The 21641-nt window shown below is 34.9% G+C and overlaps 1 protein-coding gene across 2 annotated transcripts; it reads left to right on the forward strand.

Annotated features, from left to right (window-relative positions):
- Positions 1–9425: 9425 nt before the first annotated feature.
- LOC132308581 (F-box/FBD/LRR-repeat protein At1g13570-like) lies at positions 9426–19992 on the forward strand. Of its 2 annotated transcripts, XM_059806711.1 has the most exons (7): positions 9426–9597; positions 10734–10831; positions 10905–11018; positions 12126–13064; positions 13165–13311; positions 19394–19420; positions 19512–19992. In XM_059806711.1, the coding sequence occupies exons 3-7, from the start codon at positions 10974–10976 to the stop codon at positions 19821–19823; spliced, it is 1470 nt and encodes a 489-aa protein (XP_059662694.1). In that variant the 5' UTR covers positions 9426–9597; positions 10734–10831; positions 10905–10973; the 3' UTR covers positions 19824–19992. The 2 variants fall into 2 exon arrangements, with proteins under 2 accessions (XP_059662694.1, XP_059662686.1); XM_059806703.1 differs by lacking the exon at positions 10734–10831.
- Positions 19993–21641: the final 1649 nt, after the last annotated feature.

The raw sequence follows: 21641 nt of genomic DNA on the forward strand, positions 1-21641 counted from the left end.
AACCTCTATGGCCCGGACTGGGGCAGAGGGGAGTAGTTGCTCCAACCCCATTTGACTGATGGCTTCCTCGTCCTTTGGGAGCCACATCCCTCGAGCCACCGCCAGTGCAGCTGAAGGGTCTGTAACCACAGAATCCCCTGAGTGTAGGACTGACCTGTCAGCCCTGGTGAAGGAAGGAGTCCAAGGAGCTCCAGTCTCAGCAAGAACAAAGGCCCTGACTTCATCTTCAGGTTCAGCCTCCCCAGCTTTTTTCCCTCTGCTTTTAGAGGGGACTTTGCCCTTGCCAGAGGAAGAGGGGTTGAGGCGAGATTTCTTCAATGGTGGTTCCTCAACCTCCACCTCATCCTCAGTTGATCCAATGACGACCAAGGGTTGGGCATCTCCGACTTTCTTTTTTAAAGCCTCAGCCCGCCGTATCTCCTCCTCGGTCATAGGGAAACTGTCAAAGGATGGTAAAGCCAGGTCCATGAGGTCTGCAGCGACGGCACTGGAAGCAATGTCCTTGAGGTTGGAGGAAGTTAGCAGGTCCTCGATAGGCGAGGGGTTACTCCAGACTCGTTCCTCAAGAAAAGAAAGTCTGTTCCTTGCTGCGGAGGCCGGGAATGTAGCTGAAAAAACACCAAGAAATTCATAAATACGGCGAAATATTAAGACTTGGCAAGGAAAACAGCCAGAACACTTGGTATGAAGGGAGGTTAAATATTCTATACCTAATTTCCCGAATTTGCGCGGAATGGGAAGCGCAATTGATTGGGACACGAACCATTTCCCTTTAACTACAACCATCCTTTCTTTCCATTTCTTTTCGGATGAAGGAAGGTTCGTGCATATCCTTTGATGAAGGGGAGAGGTAAAAAAGAAGCGACCAGGCTCGGTCCCATGCTTAGATATATTGTAAGTAAGCAGAAGGTCGGCAAGGGTCAAATCCAGAGCCTCTAATTTCTGGCGCACCAACAACGCCGAAAGGATGCGAAAGAAATTGGGATTTACTTGAAGGGGGGCAAGACCTAGCTTATTGAAAACTAAATGATAGAAGGGATGAAGAGGGAATCGGAGGGCGTTAAGGTGCCCTACAGAAAGAAGCAACTCATCCTCCTCAATTCCCTCGCCGGAGGTGAAATCGGCACCCTCGGGATATTCTGCGATGTCTACTCCTTCAGGAACATCAAATTCTTCCATTACCGAAGCAATAGAGAATTTGATGCGGCGAATAGAGATGATTGTTTTCTTCTCTTCATGGGTAAGAACGTAGTCAGAGCCTGAGGTAGATGTTTCGGTTGGAAGAAGGGAAGTACCTGATGGATTCAACGAAGGGCGATCTGTAGAAACCCTAGGAGGGGGAGCCCTAATGCGAATGGGGGAAGATGAAGGCGTGGATTCAGAATCCCCAAGGTCTACACGTTCGGGAGTAGATGAAGTACTCATAATGAAAGATTGAAGAGAAAGATGCGAGACTAACCTGACAAAGCGAAGGAAGCGATGAAATGAAGGACGCAGAAGTGCAGCAAGGGCAAATGTAACTCTTGCAAAATCTTGTGCGATGGAAGTAATAACGAAAGGCCACGAACCGTTTCTGAAGCAAAGTGAAAACCGGTTTCAATTCCTTCTTTAATAGGAGCCGTCACTCAATTAAAAATGAAATTTGGGGCAAAGTGTGGAGGGAAAAAAACTCCCTCCAATAAAAAACGCACACGTCACCACTACCCATATCTACAGGCCAAGGACATATAAGGCCCATCATGCTCAAGCCCAAGTTGAGGGTATTTACAGCCCAAGACCATTCCGTCAAGGCCGACTCAAGAAGCCATCAGCCCATCTTGCCGTTAGCCCAGATATGAGTATTTAACATCCGGCCTGTTACCCAAGCCCAGCCGGATCAAAATATATTCAGCCCAAGAATGCACAAATCCTACCATTTGAAGAATTTACCGTAGAAGGAAAATTCGGATAGGAAGTTCTGTACAAGGCAAATTCTATGTATGGAAAATTCTTCAATGGAAAGAACTCTATTAGAAAAGTATGGTTATATAGAAAGAATTGGAGGACAAGCAACGCGAGTCCTACCATAATTTTGTAATCTTTTGTATATAAATAGAGGCTAAGACCTCCAATAAAGGATCAAGCAATTCCACACTTCTCTACACATTGTTCTTATTTATTTTTATTGTTTTTGAGTGAGTTGCTTTATTTTTCTCAGCCATTATCGGTTGAGCGAAATTTTGCACTTACGCAGACAAAACAATATCATATGATTTATGAACTTCGAATTGAACGAAAAGTAATAAGCCTCACAATATATAAGCGATTCATTTATACGTTTATGTGTGTAAACACATAACATATATATATATATATATATATATATATATATATATATATATGAATAGGGAGGTGGGACTCGAACTTCATTAATTGATAAATTGAAAAGACTATTTTGCCCTCTTCTTTTTTTTTTCTTTTTTTTTTTCTTTTTTTTTTTTTTTACAACTACTAATTTTTTTTTTATCCTTCTACTGATCTCTATCTTTCACATTATGCATAGTTGCATAGAGATGGAATGAAACTATAATCAAGAACCCATTACATTAAACTCCAAATATATGTAACAAGTTAACATAATTGTTCAATTATTATGTTTGAAATATTAACCTTTTTTTATGTTTTTTTCCTAGGCAAACCTTGGTCCGAATAATACTATTATTGAATGTAAAAAGTTACGATAAGCCTAAACAATCTCTTCCAAAACTATTCAAGTCACCTGTGAATGGAGGTCTTTTTTGTACGGCCAACTGAGACAACCAATGAGTGAAATTACTGCAATAAGAAAGAAATATGCTCTTGAAAGTCTTGGTTGACAGAAACTGTGAAATTTACCAACAATCTCCTTCCATGTACTAGAACTTCGCAAAATCTCCATTGAACAGCCCATTTGAAACATTAAACGCATGATATCAGATCGTTAATTTGAGAACATTTGATAATAACAAGCGGGACGAAGTGGAGAATCCCAAATTTTTTTTATCCGAATATTTTCTTATTCATTAAAAAAAATAATAATAAAAAAATAAAAATAAATAAAGTGCAAAAAATATCCTTATAGTTTGCTTATAGTGCATAGTGCATACTGCATCTCTCCCGTGCAAAAAACACCCATAAACTATGACATTGGTGCAAATAGATCCTATTTATAAAAATTGGACTAAAATACCCTTAGCAACACATTTTATAATATATATATATATATATAGAATATATATTTTATGAAATGACTAAAAAGGGCTTGACCCTTTTTCTTTACCTTGGCGGTTGCCGAGGGAAGGGAAGACTGAGAAGATACATATATATATATAGATATATATACACGCATACACATTATGGGGACTAATGAATAGCCATTTTAGAATGAAAATAGACTTTCATAACTATATAATAGAATATAGATGAAACAAGGATCTCACTTTCTTTCTTTGATTGGTGAGTTTTATTTACCCGGTTCATCTCTCTTCTTTCTTTTTGAGACTTTATATCTAGTGAGAGTGGCCCACTTAACACTAACCCCATCTCAATTTTCCCAATGCTCATCAATTGTGAAAAATGAAAAAGAAATATCCATAGCAGGCAATGAGTGATCGATCGAAGATGTTGATTTCCACTCTTTTTTTTTTCCTTTTGCTTCCATTTGGCTCCTTTCTTTGATTTATCCCAGAATTGCTTCATTTCTGCTCTTATTTGGCTGAGTTAGCTTATTTTTGGGATAAGTGCCTGAAAATGGAAATAATACGAAATAAATCTAAAATGGTAAAGTAAGATAGATAAAGATACTAGAATGTCCAAGCTTAAGGGTTTAAATATGCACTTTTCAGCGCTCATCAACAGGTGGCTAAAAATAGTTACAAGGACCTTGATTTGGCACCAAATTCTCATCCATGAAATTCAATCCAGGGTAACCATTATGATTTATGTATGAAAGTGAGGTGGAGAAAGACAGGAGTGGATTTTTTTGCTCTAACTGGTTGTGAGCATGGGAATTGCGTATTTGAGCAAATGGTAGAGAGGAATGAAAATCTATCATGCCTATTTAGTGAAGTTTTTGCTCTAATTGCTAAATTTTGGTCCGATATCTCCCAAGCCGTTCTCAATCTCACTATATTCAGATCCAAGAAAAGTTTTCACTCTTTGTGATAGGATATGGCGTTGATCTCGATGTTTGAGGTGAGATCAGTGGCTTTCTCGAAGCAATTACTGGCGAAATTGAATTTGCGAAGGTCGTGCCAGATCAGGCCGATTTTGCAGTAGACGAGGTTGACTTGAACGCCGGCAAGGGGATTCTGGTCAAGCCACCGGTGAGGAAGAGCAAATCAGCAACTCTGACTAGTGTCATGGAATGTGGCTCTCACTTTCTGCGAAACCCCTCGATTCTAGAGCCACGGGTGATCAAGTCCGAGCACAGATCCGACGAATACCAAACAATCAATATGTAAACAAGCAGGAATAAAAACTGAATTAAGATTAAAATAATAATGCGCAGAAAGAAAACTAAAAGAAAATCCTCAAACCTTAAATAATAAACTAATATAATTTAATTTCGTGCAACTCAGGAATCTACCTCGTGGACCCGTAATCCCAAATCTTTAAATAAATTTACAGAATTAAAATCCAAAACCAAAATAGAAAAGAAATCCTATGTAACTGGAAAAGTGAGTGTCTGTATCTGCATCAACACGATCAAACTCTAAGCCTGGTACTGGCGAGTACCTGAAAAATAGAAGTGGATCAGGCCCACATGCAAGTTCCAATCTACTACAATCCGTACATAAACCTGATACACAGATACATCCTAGATAGCTCGGTAATATCTAAAAATAGTCCATATATATATACACACACTATAGGATACTCACTAACATATAGTCATCACACATGAGTAGAAGATAACACGCAAAATTCCATAGTGTCATCATGCATACCCAGACTTACCAGGGAACGTCATTAGGTCCAGTTATCCTTTCATGCGATATACACACCCTAACCGTGATCAGGAGATTCAAGGTCGCACCACGGTCCCATAAGTATATATATAAATTCATTTTTTATACTGAAAAGTAAAGTAAACATCCGTTATGTCGTTCAACCGTCTTAGTTGACAGGACATGCATCCATGTAGGATTCAACTGTTTTAGTTAATCTATTCCTTATGTATGAATGGGTAGGGATTAGCGTTTTGATCTAATCCGTCCCTCCGTATGCCACCGTCCTATACCGGTGCATATCATGCAAATGATCCGTAAATGATACAACATTTTAAGCAGTTCATCAAATCAAATCCATGTAATCCAAATAGTTGATATACAGAATTTAAACAGTTAATCAACTAGCAATCCAAAATCCATCCACGTAACTAACGAGACAAAGTTTAACAGTTTATCAAATTAAAGTCCAGCATCCATCCAGATAATTTGATAGAAAATATATAATTAATTCTGCAATTAATTCCAGGCCAACATCCAATTAGATCGACAGAACTTAAGTATTAGTTCAGCAATTTAAGTCTAAACCAAAGTCCAATAATTTCAGTGTATTGCTTAACATTACAGCAATTAAGATTCCAAGCTTAAATCCATGCAGTCCAGAAAAGAATTTAGAATTTCAACCATTAACGTCCAAGTTATGCATAGACCAAACTTGTTAATTAAATGATCCTAGCGTGCAACCAAAATAAGATTTATAAATATATACATATTCCGTTCAATTGCTAAAATTAAATTAGGCAATTAAACTCCTTCCATCCGTTAACCACCTAAACCGTTGTATACTTCCTTACGGTTAAATCCATGAGTACTAAGACCTAAGTTTATTACGGGTGGCTCTAATATAGCATGGTATAATGTTTAAAGTCCATGCTATAATCCGTTAAATTTTTAAAACAAGATTTAGCAATTTAATCCGTCCTATCCGTTAGAGCGTACAAAGTTGCTTATTCTTGCCATGTTTCTTCCAATTGCCCTAGGAACCAAATTATACCATTAGAGGGATTAAAATCCATTGTAATTACTTTTAGAATTCCCATTCCAGTCCCTAAAACCATTTAAAATCCCAAACGGTGCCCAAACAGTGTCCAGACCACATCCAAACACAACCCAACCAAGGGAGCCTGCTCTAAAATCAAAGAACAGGCTTTTTGCCACTTAGAGCTGGCTCTCTACCCCTTGGAGCCGGCTCTTTGAAGGGGGAGACGGCTCCCACAAATCTAGAGCCTTCTCTCTCCCACTTTGAGCCTTCTCTACTCCTCTGCTTCACCTCTGCTCATGCAATTACTGTCTGTGCTTCCGGCGAAGTCCAGTGTCCTATTCTAGACCTTTCTAAGATTTTTAGGGTTCAATTAAAGTTCTTAGATCCCTAGAGACTCCTCCTATTCCAGTGTGAATCGATTAACAAAAAGCTAAACAATACACAACAATTTATGCAAGCAAAACCAACTTCAGTTTAACTAAGCATACGAACAGTTTAAAGTCTGAAACATGTATCCACATTATGTTTTAAAGTTTTCAGTGTTAAATTATAGTCCAAACCATCCTAGAAACTCCTTGAATTCCCTTACGAACTAATTTACAGAGGTTTAAAACCATATTCAACACAGTTTTATGCAAGAACCAATTTCAGATCTTTTAAACGAAAACAAAATACTGTCTGGTATAATATGCATCATCCACCATGTTTTAATAGTTTAAATTAATCCCGAGAGACTAAAAAGAATGCACAGAACATAAGTTTACAGGAAAGGAATAGAATGAAACTTGCCTTACGATTCCGGTTTGAAACCTTCATCACTGTCTCTAAATTTCAGAATTTCTCCAAGACTGTTCCTTCCTCTAATCACTGCTCCAGTTCTATCTCTCCATCAACCTCTTCCTTCCTCATTGACATGAACTTAAATCCATATCCAAAGCCCTTTCCCAGTTCCCTTCATGTTTTCCCTCACCACTCTGTTTCTCTGTTTTCTAATACATGAATAAAGTGTCTCACAAAAACGTGAGTAAAGTACGTGTCTCACAAAAACCCTTGCTGACATATAATGTTATATATATATAGGCTTTGTTACAACCCTAATCCTAATTCCACGACTAGTTATATGACGGCTAACTAATCCTCCTAAAAGAAAACCCTAAACCTACACTATATACAACCAAATAAAACAAATAATTCATTTAAACCACAAATTAATCAGATTATTAAATTAACTCACAAATAAAACAATTACAGTTAAAACTACAAACTAATCAAATAATTAAATTAAACAATTTCAATTCAACAATTAAATTAAACACATAAATAATAATTAAGCAATTTAAGCAAATACACATAAAATAATTTCACCAAATAAAATAATGAATTTAAACAACTAAGTCATATAATTAAATAAAAATGAAATAAAAATCAAAATTTTAAAATTAAATTCCCATTTGATCCTTTTGAAAACTAGGGGTATTACACTTTCTCTTTATACCTTTATCTCTTCTCTATCTGTAATCTACTCATTCCCCTCGCTAAGTTGTCATCACAGATAACAACAACCCAAATATAACAAACTCGCATACGGTGCCTTCCTTTATACCTCAAGCTTCGGTCAACTTTCGACCAAATTGTGTTTCTTCTTTCAGGTTTGTTTCTGCACAAAGATCATGCTGCTAGCTGAAATATATATATATATATAATATCATATATATATCAATTGGTAGGGACAAGGGTATTTTCGGTATTTCATGAAAAATAGTAGCTGATGTCATCATTTTTCGTCGTTGACTGGCGTTGACCGTAACAGAAGGGAGGTCCGTATAAGATATTTTAAAAAGTAGGGGAGGCCCGCGTAATTTTCAGAACAGGAAGGGTACCGCCTGTAATTAAGGCAAACCATAGAGGAGGTCTGTGTACACGACCCTTAAAAAAATTAGGTAATTAATTTTTACCACCCTAATAACTATTGTATTTCGTATATACATAAACTTTAAATATTATTTTTAAAATACATTTTCTTTCTCTAAAGATTATCTTCCTTTCTCTCTCTAAAAGGGAAAAAGGAAACAGTATCAACGGCGGTCTGAAGCGAAGAAGAAGAAGTGAAGAGCGAAGAAGAAGAAGGGAAAAAGGAAGGTTTGAGGTAAAGAAGAAGGGAAGAAAGAAGGTATGAGAGTTAGGGTTTGAATTTCAAATAAACGAAGATGAAGAAGAAGGGAAGGGAAAACGAAGAAGAAGGAAAGAAGGTCTGAGGCTAGGTTGGAATAGTTATAATAAGTTAGGATGTATTTTAGGAAAAATGTTGAGATTCACCATTGGAAATGTTGGGATGCACTAGCGAAGAAGAAGAAGTGAAGAACGGCGGTCTGAGGCGAAGAAGAAGAAGGAAATATTACCATTTTAAATGGTACACCAACAACTAAAATGTTGGGATGCACCTTAGGAAAATGTTGTGATTCACCTTAGGAAAATGTTGGAATGCACTTTATAAATAAGTTGGTGATGTTTGTATAAAAATGTTGAGATGTACTTTAGAAAAATGTTGTGATGCACCACTTTACAAATACGTTGGGATATATTTTAAGTAAATGTTGGGAAATTGTTGTGATGTAATTGGGAAATTGTTGTGATGTAGCAAATAAGGATAATTTGGGATACATGCATAATTTTTAGATTTTATTTTTAAGGAAATCCTCTTATTTCCATAAGAATGGCATAAACAAAGAAATCATACTCTTGCTTCGATTGGAGAAGTCTGATCTGACCTTCAATTTAGAAATAGAATCGCTTATTCTATTTCGAAATAAAGCTTGCTTCCTGCTTTTATTTGGAAAGAAATCAAAATCTATTTGGAAATAAATCAAATTCTAAACTGGGTTGATTGATATTTTGGGAGAGAAGAAGGGGAGCTGGGTGGCGGGATTTCAATTTTATTTCAAATATGTTGCTGAAATGAAGGAGGGAGGGAACAAGAAATAAGGGAGGAAAGAAGAGTATATTTGAACAGTGTATACACACATATATACAAAAATTCTATATAAAGTAAATATATATTTTTACCTACCATGGTAACTATTCATTCACAAAAATGGAGCAAATGTTTGTACTATTTCACTTGAGGAATGAAGGAGGGAGGGAACAAGAAATAAGAAAGGAAAGAAAAGTATATTTGAACAATGTATCTTAGGTGAGAAAAACAAGAACAGTGTACAGACCATAGTAAATATGGTGGGTAAAAAAATATATTTACGAATTTTTGTAAATGAAGGAGGGAGGAAAGAAAAGAAATAAGAGAGGAAAGAAAAGTATATTAAAATACTCCGTATATATCAGCATCATATCTGTGCCGATGTAATCAAGGTAAAAACAAAAAAAACTAATCACAAATTCACAATGTTACATACCATGTTAAATACGTTTTTCTCACCTAAGATACTATAACAATCTCTCTTATAAGGACGCAAGAAGAAAACTTCAGAAGAGTCTGGATCGAGCTTCCAGAGTTGAGAGAAACGAAGGTGAAGGGAGAGTAATCGATCGACGGCACGAAGGGGAAAGGGGAGCCAGCCTTGCGGAGTATTTCAGGTTAGTTACTCTTTCTCCTTTTTGCTTCTATTTTTGCTTCTCTTTTCATTATTACAAGCCCTAAATTTTCAATCTTGCTAAAGTTTTTTCAGATTTTTTCTCCCCTTATTTCCTGTCTTTTTCTCTGTTTATGGTGATTTTAGTTCTTTGTTACAGAGCCCATTTCAATCTCTCTTTTTTTAACCTAGATTTGATCCCCTTTGTTTTGCCTTTATATGCCTTTATATGGAAGATATTAAACATATTTTCAATAGCTGGATGAACGTTAGTTACATAGATCTTATCATGTTTCGATTTGGTGTTTAATTTCTGAGTAGTAATAGTGAGATAATTGATTGTATCAATTTTTTGTGTTTGTTTGTATAAATTGCTAAAGGGTATCCCTAACAGGATCGGACATCCGAGGAAGTGATTATCGAATATGTATTGAATAGGTAAGCCGCAGGATCAGATAGCTTAGTGTGCTTATCCGATTCGGATTGGATCGATATTGGTTTACAAACCAAATGAACTGATAGGCTAGATTGATTGAGGGGTAATAACAAGAAGAAAGGAGAGCAGAAGAAAGGGAAGTCCTCGTCTCGAGTTTCAATATATTCCCAATATTAATCTGAATAAAAGTGATTATATGAATCACATATATGCTTATTGATAGGCTTTCAAAATTTCTTAACAACTAAGGAACTTAGCAACTATTTACCCCACAAAATATCTCTGTCAAACTACAAAAATATCTCTCTGAAAACATTAATACTGCAACCATGGCATCCTTATCTAATTGTAGTTACCGCCTAGTCTGGTGTAGGTTAATAGACCAGTCTATACTCTGCATTATACATGACACACATGGTGGTCTAGGCTGATTTACCCACCTAACCTAGGCACATCATACCAACTATAAGTTTCTCAGTCTGGGTTTCTCCTTGTTTTCCAGTTGCTGATGTTATCAATCTCCTTTGGTTTTAAGTTAGTAGCGAGAACGTTCTCTCTCTCTTCCCATATAAATATCTGCCCATGTATTTATATATAGACATGTATATATTTATATATAATAACAATATATATGTCCGAGTTACAATTTTCTGATTTTTTGAACTTCTGAATTACTTTTATTTTATTCTTTTTGTTGGCAAAAGCAAATAAGGGGAGATCTCTGAATGATCCTAGCAAGCTAAATTGTGAAGTTGTGGCCCGAATTTTGATGGGGCTTGATAATTTGTAATCTTCCTTTGATGTAAAATCTCTTCCCTTATTTTCATGGTTTTTTAATTTCTGTCATGTTTGTGATTGTGTTGTTGGTTTTGCAGTATTTGTAGTAACATAAGTTATCTTCAGTGGAATATTGAATAAGGAACGGCATCAACTATATCATTAAAATGAGGAACATAGGACACTGTTCCTCTTCTTTCAAGCAACAGACGGTGAGTTCTATTCCAATGACTGCAAAAAAGGAAAAGCTAATTTTTTTTTTTTTTTTTTTCAGATTTTATTCATAACTATCAATTTTGTTATTCCGCTGGTATCAACTCTTCTTCCCATATGGGAAATTGAAGTTTGAGTCCTAACACTGGGTGTTTGTCTTCACTGCTTACACGAACAACTTGAAACTGTTTTGGTTATTGTTAATGTGGTCATTATTAAATTTTTGACAAAGTAGTACCTATTTATTTATTTTTACTTTAAAAAAAATGTTCTTTTTTTCAAGAATAAATACGCATTCTTCTCCAAATGTATGAGAAATTTTGCTTGTTTGTTTTTTGCCAATCGTGATGATTCTATGGTGATCCTTAAATTTTTAGTAAAGTAATGGTTTCAATAATTTTTGTGTAATGTGCAAAAAACCCCTGAACTATTTCCGAATTTGCATATAACTCCCCTTGAAGTATATTTTGTGCATAATACCCCTTGAACTATCACATTTTGTTGCAAAATGTTCCAATGCCTAGACTATTTTTCTTTAAATGACCATAATGCATTTTCTTATTGAATTGCATTTAATCTATTTTTCTTTTTGAAATAAATTATGAAAAAAATTCATACTAATTCTATGCATATTCTCCATTAAATTTGCATAAATTTACTTTTAATTTTTTAAATTCTTTGTTTAAATAAAAATCTTAAGTAGAAAATTTTAAAACAATTCAAGTAATTTTTTAACTTTTCATGAATATATTGCATTGCATTTTTTATTTATTTAAGTAATTAATTGATTTTTCATGACTATATTGTATCACAAATAATATATTGTATAAAATGAAGGTAAATGGTATAACTAATATTTATATAAGAGAAAAGATAATAAAAATAAATTAATAAGAAATGATGAATTTAATGAGAAAGGGGAAAATAGTCTTTTGTGATGAATTTGTCCTTAATTGAAGCAATTTTTTTTTTTTTTGGGGGGGGGGGGGGTGGGGGTAATTTGCAAAAGAGGGCAATAGTTCAAGGGTTTTTGTTTTTTTTTTTGCACTTTACCCTTGTTGACGATGATTTCTTTTTCTTGTGTTTACAATTATTTGGATGTTCAGAGAAAAGAGCATATGAAGAATGGAATTAGTGGATTGCCAGACGACATCATCATTGCCATCTTGTCTCTTTTGACACTTAAGGAAGCTGCACGTACTAGTGTTCTCTCACACAGATGGAGATATTTATGGAGATATTTAACTGGTAGTTTCAACTTTGATTCAAAGACATTGCGAGCTCCTTCAGCAGATGGTACTTCACTTGAAGAGCCTACTAAGTATGTGTGTTGGGTGGACCAAACTCCTCCTTTTGAAGAGCCTACTAAGTATGTTAGTTGGGTGAATAAGGTCTTGGAATTGCATCTTGGCACCTTTATAGATGAAATGAGGATTTCTTTTTGTTTCCATAAGAGCTTCCCCAGCGATATCGATGACTGGATTAAGTTTGCAATGGAAAAGGGTGTTCAAAGGTTTGAATTGGATGTGATGGCTGGCAGGTTACCCTTTCCCTGGCTTAAATTTTACAACTTTCCAAGCCTGGAAAGCTTCAAATTCATTAATATGACTTCAAACAGTCATCATGTGTCACGGACTATGGGTTTCACAGATGGTTTTTGCTCCCTAACCACCCTTCGTTTGGTTGGTGTTAATATCATGGATGAGGTGCTTGAGCATTTCCTATCCATCTGTGTGTTTCTTGAACAATTATGCATTGTGGGATCAACGTCTCTAGTGAATCTAAAAGTTGCTGGCCCATCTCTCAAATTGAAGCACTTAGAGTTATCTCAATGTCACTCTTTGGAAAAACCTGAAATTTCTGCAATTAATCTTGTTTCATTCACCTACTTTGGACGGGATATAAGTGTGCCTTTTAAAAACGTCCCTCTTCTCTCTGAGCTATCTATCGGGGGACGTTTCTGTTCATCCTTTGTTTTTGAATCTTACAAGCATTCCAGCTATATTGCTCAAATAGAAAAGCTCAAGTTACAAGTGTTTGTTGAGGTTAGAATACACAATCAACACGTGATTTTATGCTTTTATTTTCTTTTTTGGTTGTGGTTGTCGTAAACATCATGATCAGCTTGTGGTTGCTTTTGGTTAGGACTTCCATCGGTTTCCCAAGTATTTTCGTGCGCTAGTTAATCTCAAGGAAGTGGAATTGTTTGTCATGGGAAATGAAAATGACAGCCTTCTCAGTTTAACTTCTGTGATTAAGGCGGCTCCTAAATTGTCCAAGTTTACTGTTGAGGTAAGTATCCTTTCTTTGTAATTTAAGGTTTGGTTTCTGATGAAATTATTATTATTGATTTATTTTAAATACTTGTATGATTTTAAATTGACTTAAATGTAGAGAGATAAGAACAAGAGAGGGAGAGGTGAAAGCAGACAGGTACACATATGATAGAATATAAGATCTTTGTTGAAGAGGCTGAGGAGGTGAAAACGGTGTCATTGACTCCGTGCCGCATCAAATAGTGAGTGTATTACGAAGGACTACTGTTAGTAAGACGCACACAAGCGTATCAGTGAGTAAGACGATTACGCAAAATAAGTTGTCCATGACCAATCACCATTACAAGTAGGCAAATCTTTGAACTTCAGAAAGATGATAATGTCACCCTGCCACACTTGCCTCTGTAAATAAATTCCAATTTACAAGCTAAAAGAGGAAACATATCGAACTTGATTTCTTACTGAATATTTTTTTTTTTTCCTTACCCCAATTAAATTTAAAGAACAATTTGAAGATGAAGAAGATAACAATTAAACCCTTAATTTTGAGTACTTGGTGGGTTTGTGCTTTATACGATTTGAGTAACCTTAAGCAAAATCTTTCATGGAGGCCTTCTGAATTTACCACAGCTTTGCGTCAAGTGTTTGGGAAAAGTAGACAGATAGAATGGAATGGGATAAGAGGCTGAGAAATATAAGAATTTGAAAGAGAGGCAAATATCTTATATTGTCTTCAATTATGAAAAGGAAATTAAGGGGAAAAAAAAGAGAGAGAAGAAATGTATATCATCAGGTCACAAACATAAATTTATAAAAAGATTTATTGAACCTAGCAACTCTTATCTTGTTTAACCTTAGCTGCTATGTTTTTTCATGTGATTACAGATGAGAAAAAGTCGAAGTCTTACAATATGTTACTAGAATGTAAATAATGTCAATATGTTATTACCAGCCTAAATAAAAAGGAATTTGTACCTAATGCTTAAAAGTATAAAGTGCTTAAATTGATAAATTATAGTGAGCTAACTTACAATTAGAATTTTATCATAAATATGAACATGGGATTCCCGCATTACTTTTACTTCATCATTTATACGCTAATTTAACATTTGTGCATGGTCATTTATTTGACAAATTGGACCTTGGTGGAAGCAAACTTTCTGTATGCATGTGCTATTTGTACTTAAATAAAATGGAACTCATATAAGTTCATGTATCATGTAGATAAATATTGTTTTATCTTCTTGCTTGTAAAGTTGAAATGGTTTTACCGTTTTATAATGAAAAAGGCTAATTGCTTAGCCATCAATTAAGGTGTTGGAAAAGCAACCTTTCACATTAATAAATAAAGTGGTTATTCTTAGCCTTAAAACAGCGGTTACGTGCTAACAGCTTGGCCTTCCATTCCACAAAGGATAATGTCTCTGAGCTACTGTATTTCCATTCTATTAGTTTTAGCGTGTGGGTCTGAACAATTGTATAACCTTTTTTATTTTTTATTTTTTAGGTAAGTAGTTGTGTAACGTTTTTACTATTATAAAACCTGTAGAAGAGAGTGAAATTTGCTATGAAGTTGAAGTTTGGCCACTAATTGCATCGGTAAGGCGGCAAACATTAGCCCCTTGTGGTTTTAACCTTTTTCTTGGATTGGGGGAGGGTGGAATTGAATTTTCCAATCATACCTGGTTCAGAGAGAGATCTCTAGGAGGCAGATTAGGTTTTGGTTTGATCCACGGCAGTGTTATTAAAGGCCTAAGGCGCTAGAGGTCCTTTGGAGCCTAGGGGCGAGGTGCACGCCCGAGTGAAGTGAGGCGCACAATTAAAAATTTAAACTATCATAATAACATTCATATCTCATAAGTCATATCAATATTCTAAAAATTAATATTAAATATAAAAAAGTAAATCCATCAACTATACAAGCATCCAACAATCATAAAACAGAGTACAAATTTGTTTTCTTGGAAGGCAATGCAAAATGTGTTTTTTTGAATGGTAAAAAAAGTACAAAAAGAAATAAATCTGTTAACAAAAAAAAATTGTTAACAAGAAAAAAAAAAAGAAGGGAAAAACATAGCCAAAAAATAAAAAAGGCAGAGTGAGATGAGAACTAGACGAAGAGAGAGATGTAAACAAAGATAAGAAGAGTGGAGGAGAAAAAAAGAAAGAAAGAACTGATGTGACTTCCTCGTTCATCTCTTCAACTAGGGCTTAATTTTCATCTCACAATCTCATTCTATCGCTGTTCGGTTAACACTTTACTATTGGGCTTTCTTATTTGTTTATTCTTTTGAACAAAAGTTCTTTCTATTGTATGCTTGGGCTTTCTTTTTTGTTTATTAAGTTCCAAAAGCATTCTTTTTGGCTTAAGAAAGGCGCACCTCACATACATGACGAGGCGCAACCGAGGCACGTGCTTGGTAAATATAAATGAGCCTGGGATGACAACAGGCGCTAAACCTGAGCCTCGAGCCTAGGCACGCCTTTAACAACATTGATCCATGGTGTGGGGATTGGTGAATCGCAAGTGTTTTTCAGAGGTTTTTTAGGATATCTCTAGATCGTCATGTCTTCATAGCTGTTTGTTATCGCCTTGATGGCAGAAGGATGACTTGTGATTTGTCGTCTGTGAGATCTCTTCAGGATTGGGAAATGGAAGACATGGTTGAGTTCTTGGCGGCGTCTTACCATCAGAGGGTGGTAGTTAAGGGGGCTGATGTATGGGTTTGGGAGGAATCCAGGGAAGGTCAGTACGAAGTGTCCTCTTTTAACTGGAGGCTTCCAAATGCTCGAGGTCCACCATTCCTAGGAGGGCAGTTTGGCATACCAAAAGTTGCCTCGAGGTTGCTTTTTTTGGATTGACGGTTGTTTTTAGGAGGATTTTTACAATCGACAAGAAAGAGGATTCAAATCTTGGTAAATTGGTGATGCATGTGCAAAGAGGGATTAATAGTTTGATTGATGTTCTTTTTCTTACATTATGCGTTGGCTAGGGATGTGTGGACATGTTTGTTTCCCTTTTTAGTTTGTTGGGTCTTGCCAGGTTCCACGTGGAGGATGCTCGAGGTTTTGAATGGTTGTATAGTCGGGTTGCTAGCTTGGGATGCATGTAGAGTGATTCCACTTTGTATTTGGTGGGGCTTGTGTGTAGAACGAAATAGGGAAGGAATCTTCTATTTGGGTATTAGAACTGTCCATTCTTTGTTCTTTTTTAGTTTGGGTTAATGGGAGGGATTGTATTGGATTTTCTAGCCTTTGTGGATAGTTTGAGTGTATAGGGGATTCTTTTGGCATAGAGTTTATTGTTTTGTACATGTTCTCTTGGGCGCGCTCTCCTTTTGAATGCTTTTAATGAAATATTATTTAACAAATAAAAAATAAAAAAAATTGTTAACCCAAGGACATCAAGATAAATTCTCTTTGTGCTATTCCAAAAAACTTCATGGACGATTCAGTTCGTGGTCATTCCTTGAGGAATTAACTCGATTGTTTAAATTTTGTGATGTTCTGAAGCACGCTCAATCTCCTGGTACTGCTAGAAGTAAATTTGTATGGAGAATTGTTCACTTTAATCCTCCCCTTAGCATGAAGTGAATTTTGTTTTCATAACTGACATTGAATAGATATTGAATTAGAATGAGTGATTTGACAAGAGTCAGGCTTCTGGCATGTTAAGGAATTTTAATATTTTTATAAACCACCTCAGCTTCTAATCTACACTTATGCTCTGGGAGTGATTATTATTAGAGTGTTTTGTAGCTTCTAATGCCAGTTAAAGCAACAGGGGACAGTTTCTGCAGGGATATCGAAAATAACCAAATTGTGGTGATGTTTCTTTGTGATTTTCTTATATGGATGGTTCCTGATGTTATATCCAGTATTAATGACCATTATGTAACTGAGTTGCTTTGTGACATTGCTTTTGATGACAAGAGTTTGTTGCATAACCTGGTGGCATTACTTGAATCTAGGGCTGCAAATGAACCGAGTCGAGCCGAGCTTTGTCATGCTCAAGCTCGGCTTTCTACAATCTGAGAGGTGCTCGGGCTCGGGCAAGCTTGACCTAGCCAAGCTCAAGCTCGACTCGTCAGAATATGGGCGAGGTCAGGCTCGGCTTGGCTCAATTGGGACTTGTTTGCGCATAGATATACACATATATAATACACAATAGATGAGTGTATATACATAACACGAACAAATTGTGTGTTGAGTTATAGATGTATAGTTATATGTATATGCATACGGCATACCTTGAGGTTGAGATTGTTTGATATCATTAACAGCTGTGCATCGTTCATTTTTTGCAATTAATTTCATGATTCGTCCTTTGTTGTCCCAAAAGAATACGAAATACTGAAGAAGAATGAAAGATAAGAGAGGCAAAATGGGGATGTGCTGCGCATCATTGCAGATAATGATACGTATAAGATTAGGGTTTGTTATGTGTCAACATTAATGGGTAGGTCAGTTGGGACTAATGAAATATGGGCCATTTTGTCTTTGGGTTTTTCATTTAGATAATAAGATATTAGGAATGTATTATACATCTGGGCTTATGTTGTTTAATGGATCAAATTTATTGGGTTGGATCAAAACATTATAAATTACTGATAAACGAGCCTGTTCATGAGCCTAACGAGCCGAGCCTAACAATGTTTAGGCTCAGCTCGTTTATTAAACGAGCTCAGAATTTGTGCTCAAGCTCGGCTCGTTAGCTAAACGAACGAGCCCGAGCCGAGCTCTTAATGAGCCAAGTCCTCGGTTCATTTGATGATGCCCTACTTGAATCACCACTGAAATATATAATATATATATATATATATATATATATATATATATATATATATATATATATATTCGTTCCCCATTCACAAGGCTCCTACATCTAGCTTGGCCTGAAAGAGTTAGATGGTAAGCAGCCTTACTCCTATTTCTAGGTAGGCTGATTTCGGGACTCAAGCCTGTGTCATTGCAGGTAACAGATGAGCACTTGAATCACAGTGGGTATGTTTGGTTTGAAAGAAGTAGGAAAGGAAAAAAATGGAAGAGATTTAATTTTTTTGAGTTTGGATAGGATAAAAAGGAAAATTTATAAAAAATTAGGATTCCTACAAGTGGTTGATTTTTTCCAAAACATTTCCAGCATAAAAATGAAAATTTTAGTTTCTCACAAAATTTGTGTTCTATAGTTTAGTTTCCTATTATGGCATTACCTGTTGTTTCTGCATCTCTCAGCCTTAACAATGCTGAACACGCCGTTGTTCAATTGTGCTAATAAAGTAGTTTATGTGGCTCACAAGTTGGGTGCCTTGGCTATGAATGGTAGATTAGAGGAGGTGTTTATGAGAACGAGTTTCCTGGCAAGATTAGAAGTCTAGCACAGGAAAATGTATTGATGACAAGATTAGAAGTGTAGAACAGGGAGATGTATTAAGACACTGATGTGTATTTTGGTGTTTCCTGATCGATGGTCTAAAGGCAAACATTTGACATTAGGGGAAACTCATCGGCAATGTCATAATTCTACCCACCACTCTTAAATTTGTGATCCATGCCCATGCTCTAAAAAACTTTATTTACAACAAGTTTGTATTTATTTTTATTTTTTAATATATATTGCAGATGTATATAGTGTTATTTTACCCAAAAAAAAAAAAAAAAACGCCGGTTCATTCAATGTAACAGTTGAAAATTATATGTTATTGTAAAAATTGAAAAGACGCACTTTAATTTTTGGAACTTGTAAGTTGTAATGTTAGTTGAATTAAGAATAAAGTTAAACCATTAATGAGTTCCGCATGAGAAAAATATTAGGAAACCTTTATTGTTGTTTGGATATGGGGAAGATTGATGTAACACAAATTCATTTATTTTTCTAGTATTTGAAATCACAAGGATAGGTTTGGTAAGTATGATCATTTTCTTTTCACTTTCATGTTATTCAAACTGTCAAAACAATACTTTCCCACAATTTTCTTGAAAAATTTTCATCTTAACGAAATGCATGTTGAAAACAAGTTATGGTAAGTGTTTTATTATTTATTTTATCCAATCTTGTGTAAACAAGTTTTAATCTGACTTATCTTCCTCCATGGCAGTTGATGCTGAGTGCGAATGATAAACGGGTACCAAAAATTACAAATCTTTATTGGTTTAAAAGTTTTTTATACTGTTAACCTTGTCTGCTAATAATGTCATCTCCTGTGGTGCTGGCAGGTAAGACGGGCTGATCAAATTGCAGCTATAAATGCTGAAAAAGAGGCGACCAAATGTCATCATCAATGCCTTAAGGTGGTAGAATTGGTTGATTTTGGTGGGCGTAGCTGCAGCGAAGTTGAGCTTGTTCTCCACATACTAGTGGTTGCGGCATCACTAGAGAAAATAATTATTCATCCTTTTCCTTTTTTAGAATATAAAGAAGTTCCACCTATAAGAGCCAAGTTGATAGAAGATGTCAGAGAGCGTGCCTGGCAGATAAAAACAATATTACCCAAAACCATTGAATTAGTGGTTCCTTTAGTTAAATAAGTACTCCCAGTGTAACAATTGTAGTGATTATTTACCTATTCTGTTCATGTTAACTTTACATATATGTGCTAATGACAAGTTTTATAATTGGGTTTGTAAAGTTTACCATAAATTGGGAATGATGTTCAACGAACCAAATCTTATTGGAGGTATTATTTATTTTATCTAATCTGTTGTCTAAAGTTCTTTAGTTAAATAAATTAATAATTCCATTGTAACAATTATAGTGATTATTTATCTATTCTGTTCATGTTAACTTTATATATGTGCTAGCTGCTAAGTGAAAGCTAATTTGTATAGTTGGGTTTGGAAAGTTTTTCATAAATTGGGAATGAAGTTCAACCGGCCAAATGTTATTGGTGGTAGCTTTTAATATAAAATGTTATTTGTTACTAGTATTATTTATTTCTAATCTTATATGTAAACAGATTTTTATTTGGCCGTGATAATAGATGGGTAGTGAAAATTACAACCTTATTTATATTGTTGCAAGGGTGGGTTATATTCTTAAGCTTGTCATGTTAGTCTCTCCCCTATAATCTGTTGGTATTAGTCTCTCCCCTATAATTTGTTGGTTACAAATGATACTCTTCATCTATATTATTTATAAATTTTAATGTACATACAATTTTTATCCATTTAAGTTTTAATATCACCATTCTGTATAGAACGATTACACTTCTACGTTTCCGAATCCGTATTTTTTTTTTTTTTTTTTTTTTTTTTGGGGTACCGAATTTTACTAACTATGCTCTACGTCACTTTGAAAGACTTGAAAAATCACCCCACCTGGAATTGGTTGGGTTTGTTGAGAGTAAGCATAGTAAAATTGTTGGGTGAAACTTCTAAAATCTACTAATTACAACACTCTACATCACCTTACCCAGGTGGTGAAATTGGTTGAGTAGCGAAATTGATCTTGTTTTGCATTACTTGATATTGTTGCACTATTTTTTTATTAATTTTTTTAAAAAATAATGAAATTGATTGGATTTGTTACATTTGTTGGAAGTAGTGGCAGCAAAATTGATCTTATTTCGTTGCAGCATCATCCATTACCATGTCTTCTGGGGGAGAGTAAAAATTTTTGGTGATTATATTTACTTATTAATTATAGCAGGATTACAATTGAAAGTAAAGTTAAGCTTCTATGGCTTTGAATTTTTATGGAAATTATTTTAATTTGCCCGATATTTGTATGTAATGATCATCTCTACTTTCAACGATTAGCTCATTTAATCGTGTATTAATGTTTAATTAGAAAGTTTACCAATTGATTTGTAGAAAAGAACATGAAGGAAGGGCTCTAAAATAGTGTTATCTATTTGAAAAAGTGTGTAAAAAACACCTTTAATATTTTCACATTGTGCAAAAATACCCCTCAATCAGAAATCTGACATAAATTAGTGTTATAATATTTGTTTTGCCCTTTTATTCTTTTGAAAATGCCCAATTGGGTATATATGCTACTAATATCATATTACAAGGGTGTTATATGCACATTACCTTCTTCTTTTTCATTTTTTTTTTTTTTAAAAAAAAAAAAAAAAAAAACTTTGAGAATTTATAAAACAAGAATTTGAATTTTTTGAGATTTCGATTTACAGTTTTCTATTAAATTATTTTATTTTATTTTTCGTACCTACACTGTTAAAAAAAAAAAAAAAAAAAAAAAAATCTCAATATTAGTGTGCACTGGTTTTCGGAGTTTAGAACAGATTTGTTTTCTTTAGTTTGTACTTTATTTTCGGTTTTTATTTTCTATTTTTATCTTTACTTTTCTTTTATGCTTATATTTTTATTTTCTATTTTTATCTT

Source organism: Cornus florida, unplaced genomic scaffold (assembly GCF_030987335.1).
Source record: "Cornus florida cultivar Cherokee Brave unplaced genomic scaffold, ASM3098733v1 CherokeeBrave_3.0.0_Hap2_Chr01, whole genome shotgun sequence".
In the NCBI taxonomy this organism is placed as follows: domain Eukaryota; kingdom Viridiplantae; phylum Streptophyta; class Magnoliopsida; order Cornales; family Cornaceae; genus Cornus; species Cornus florida.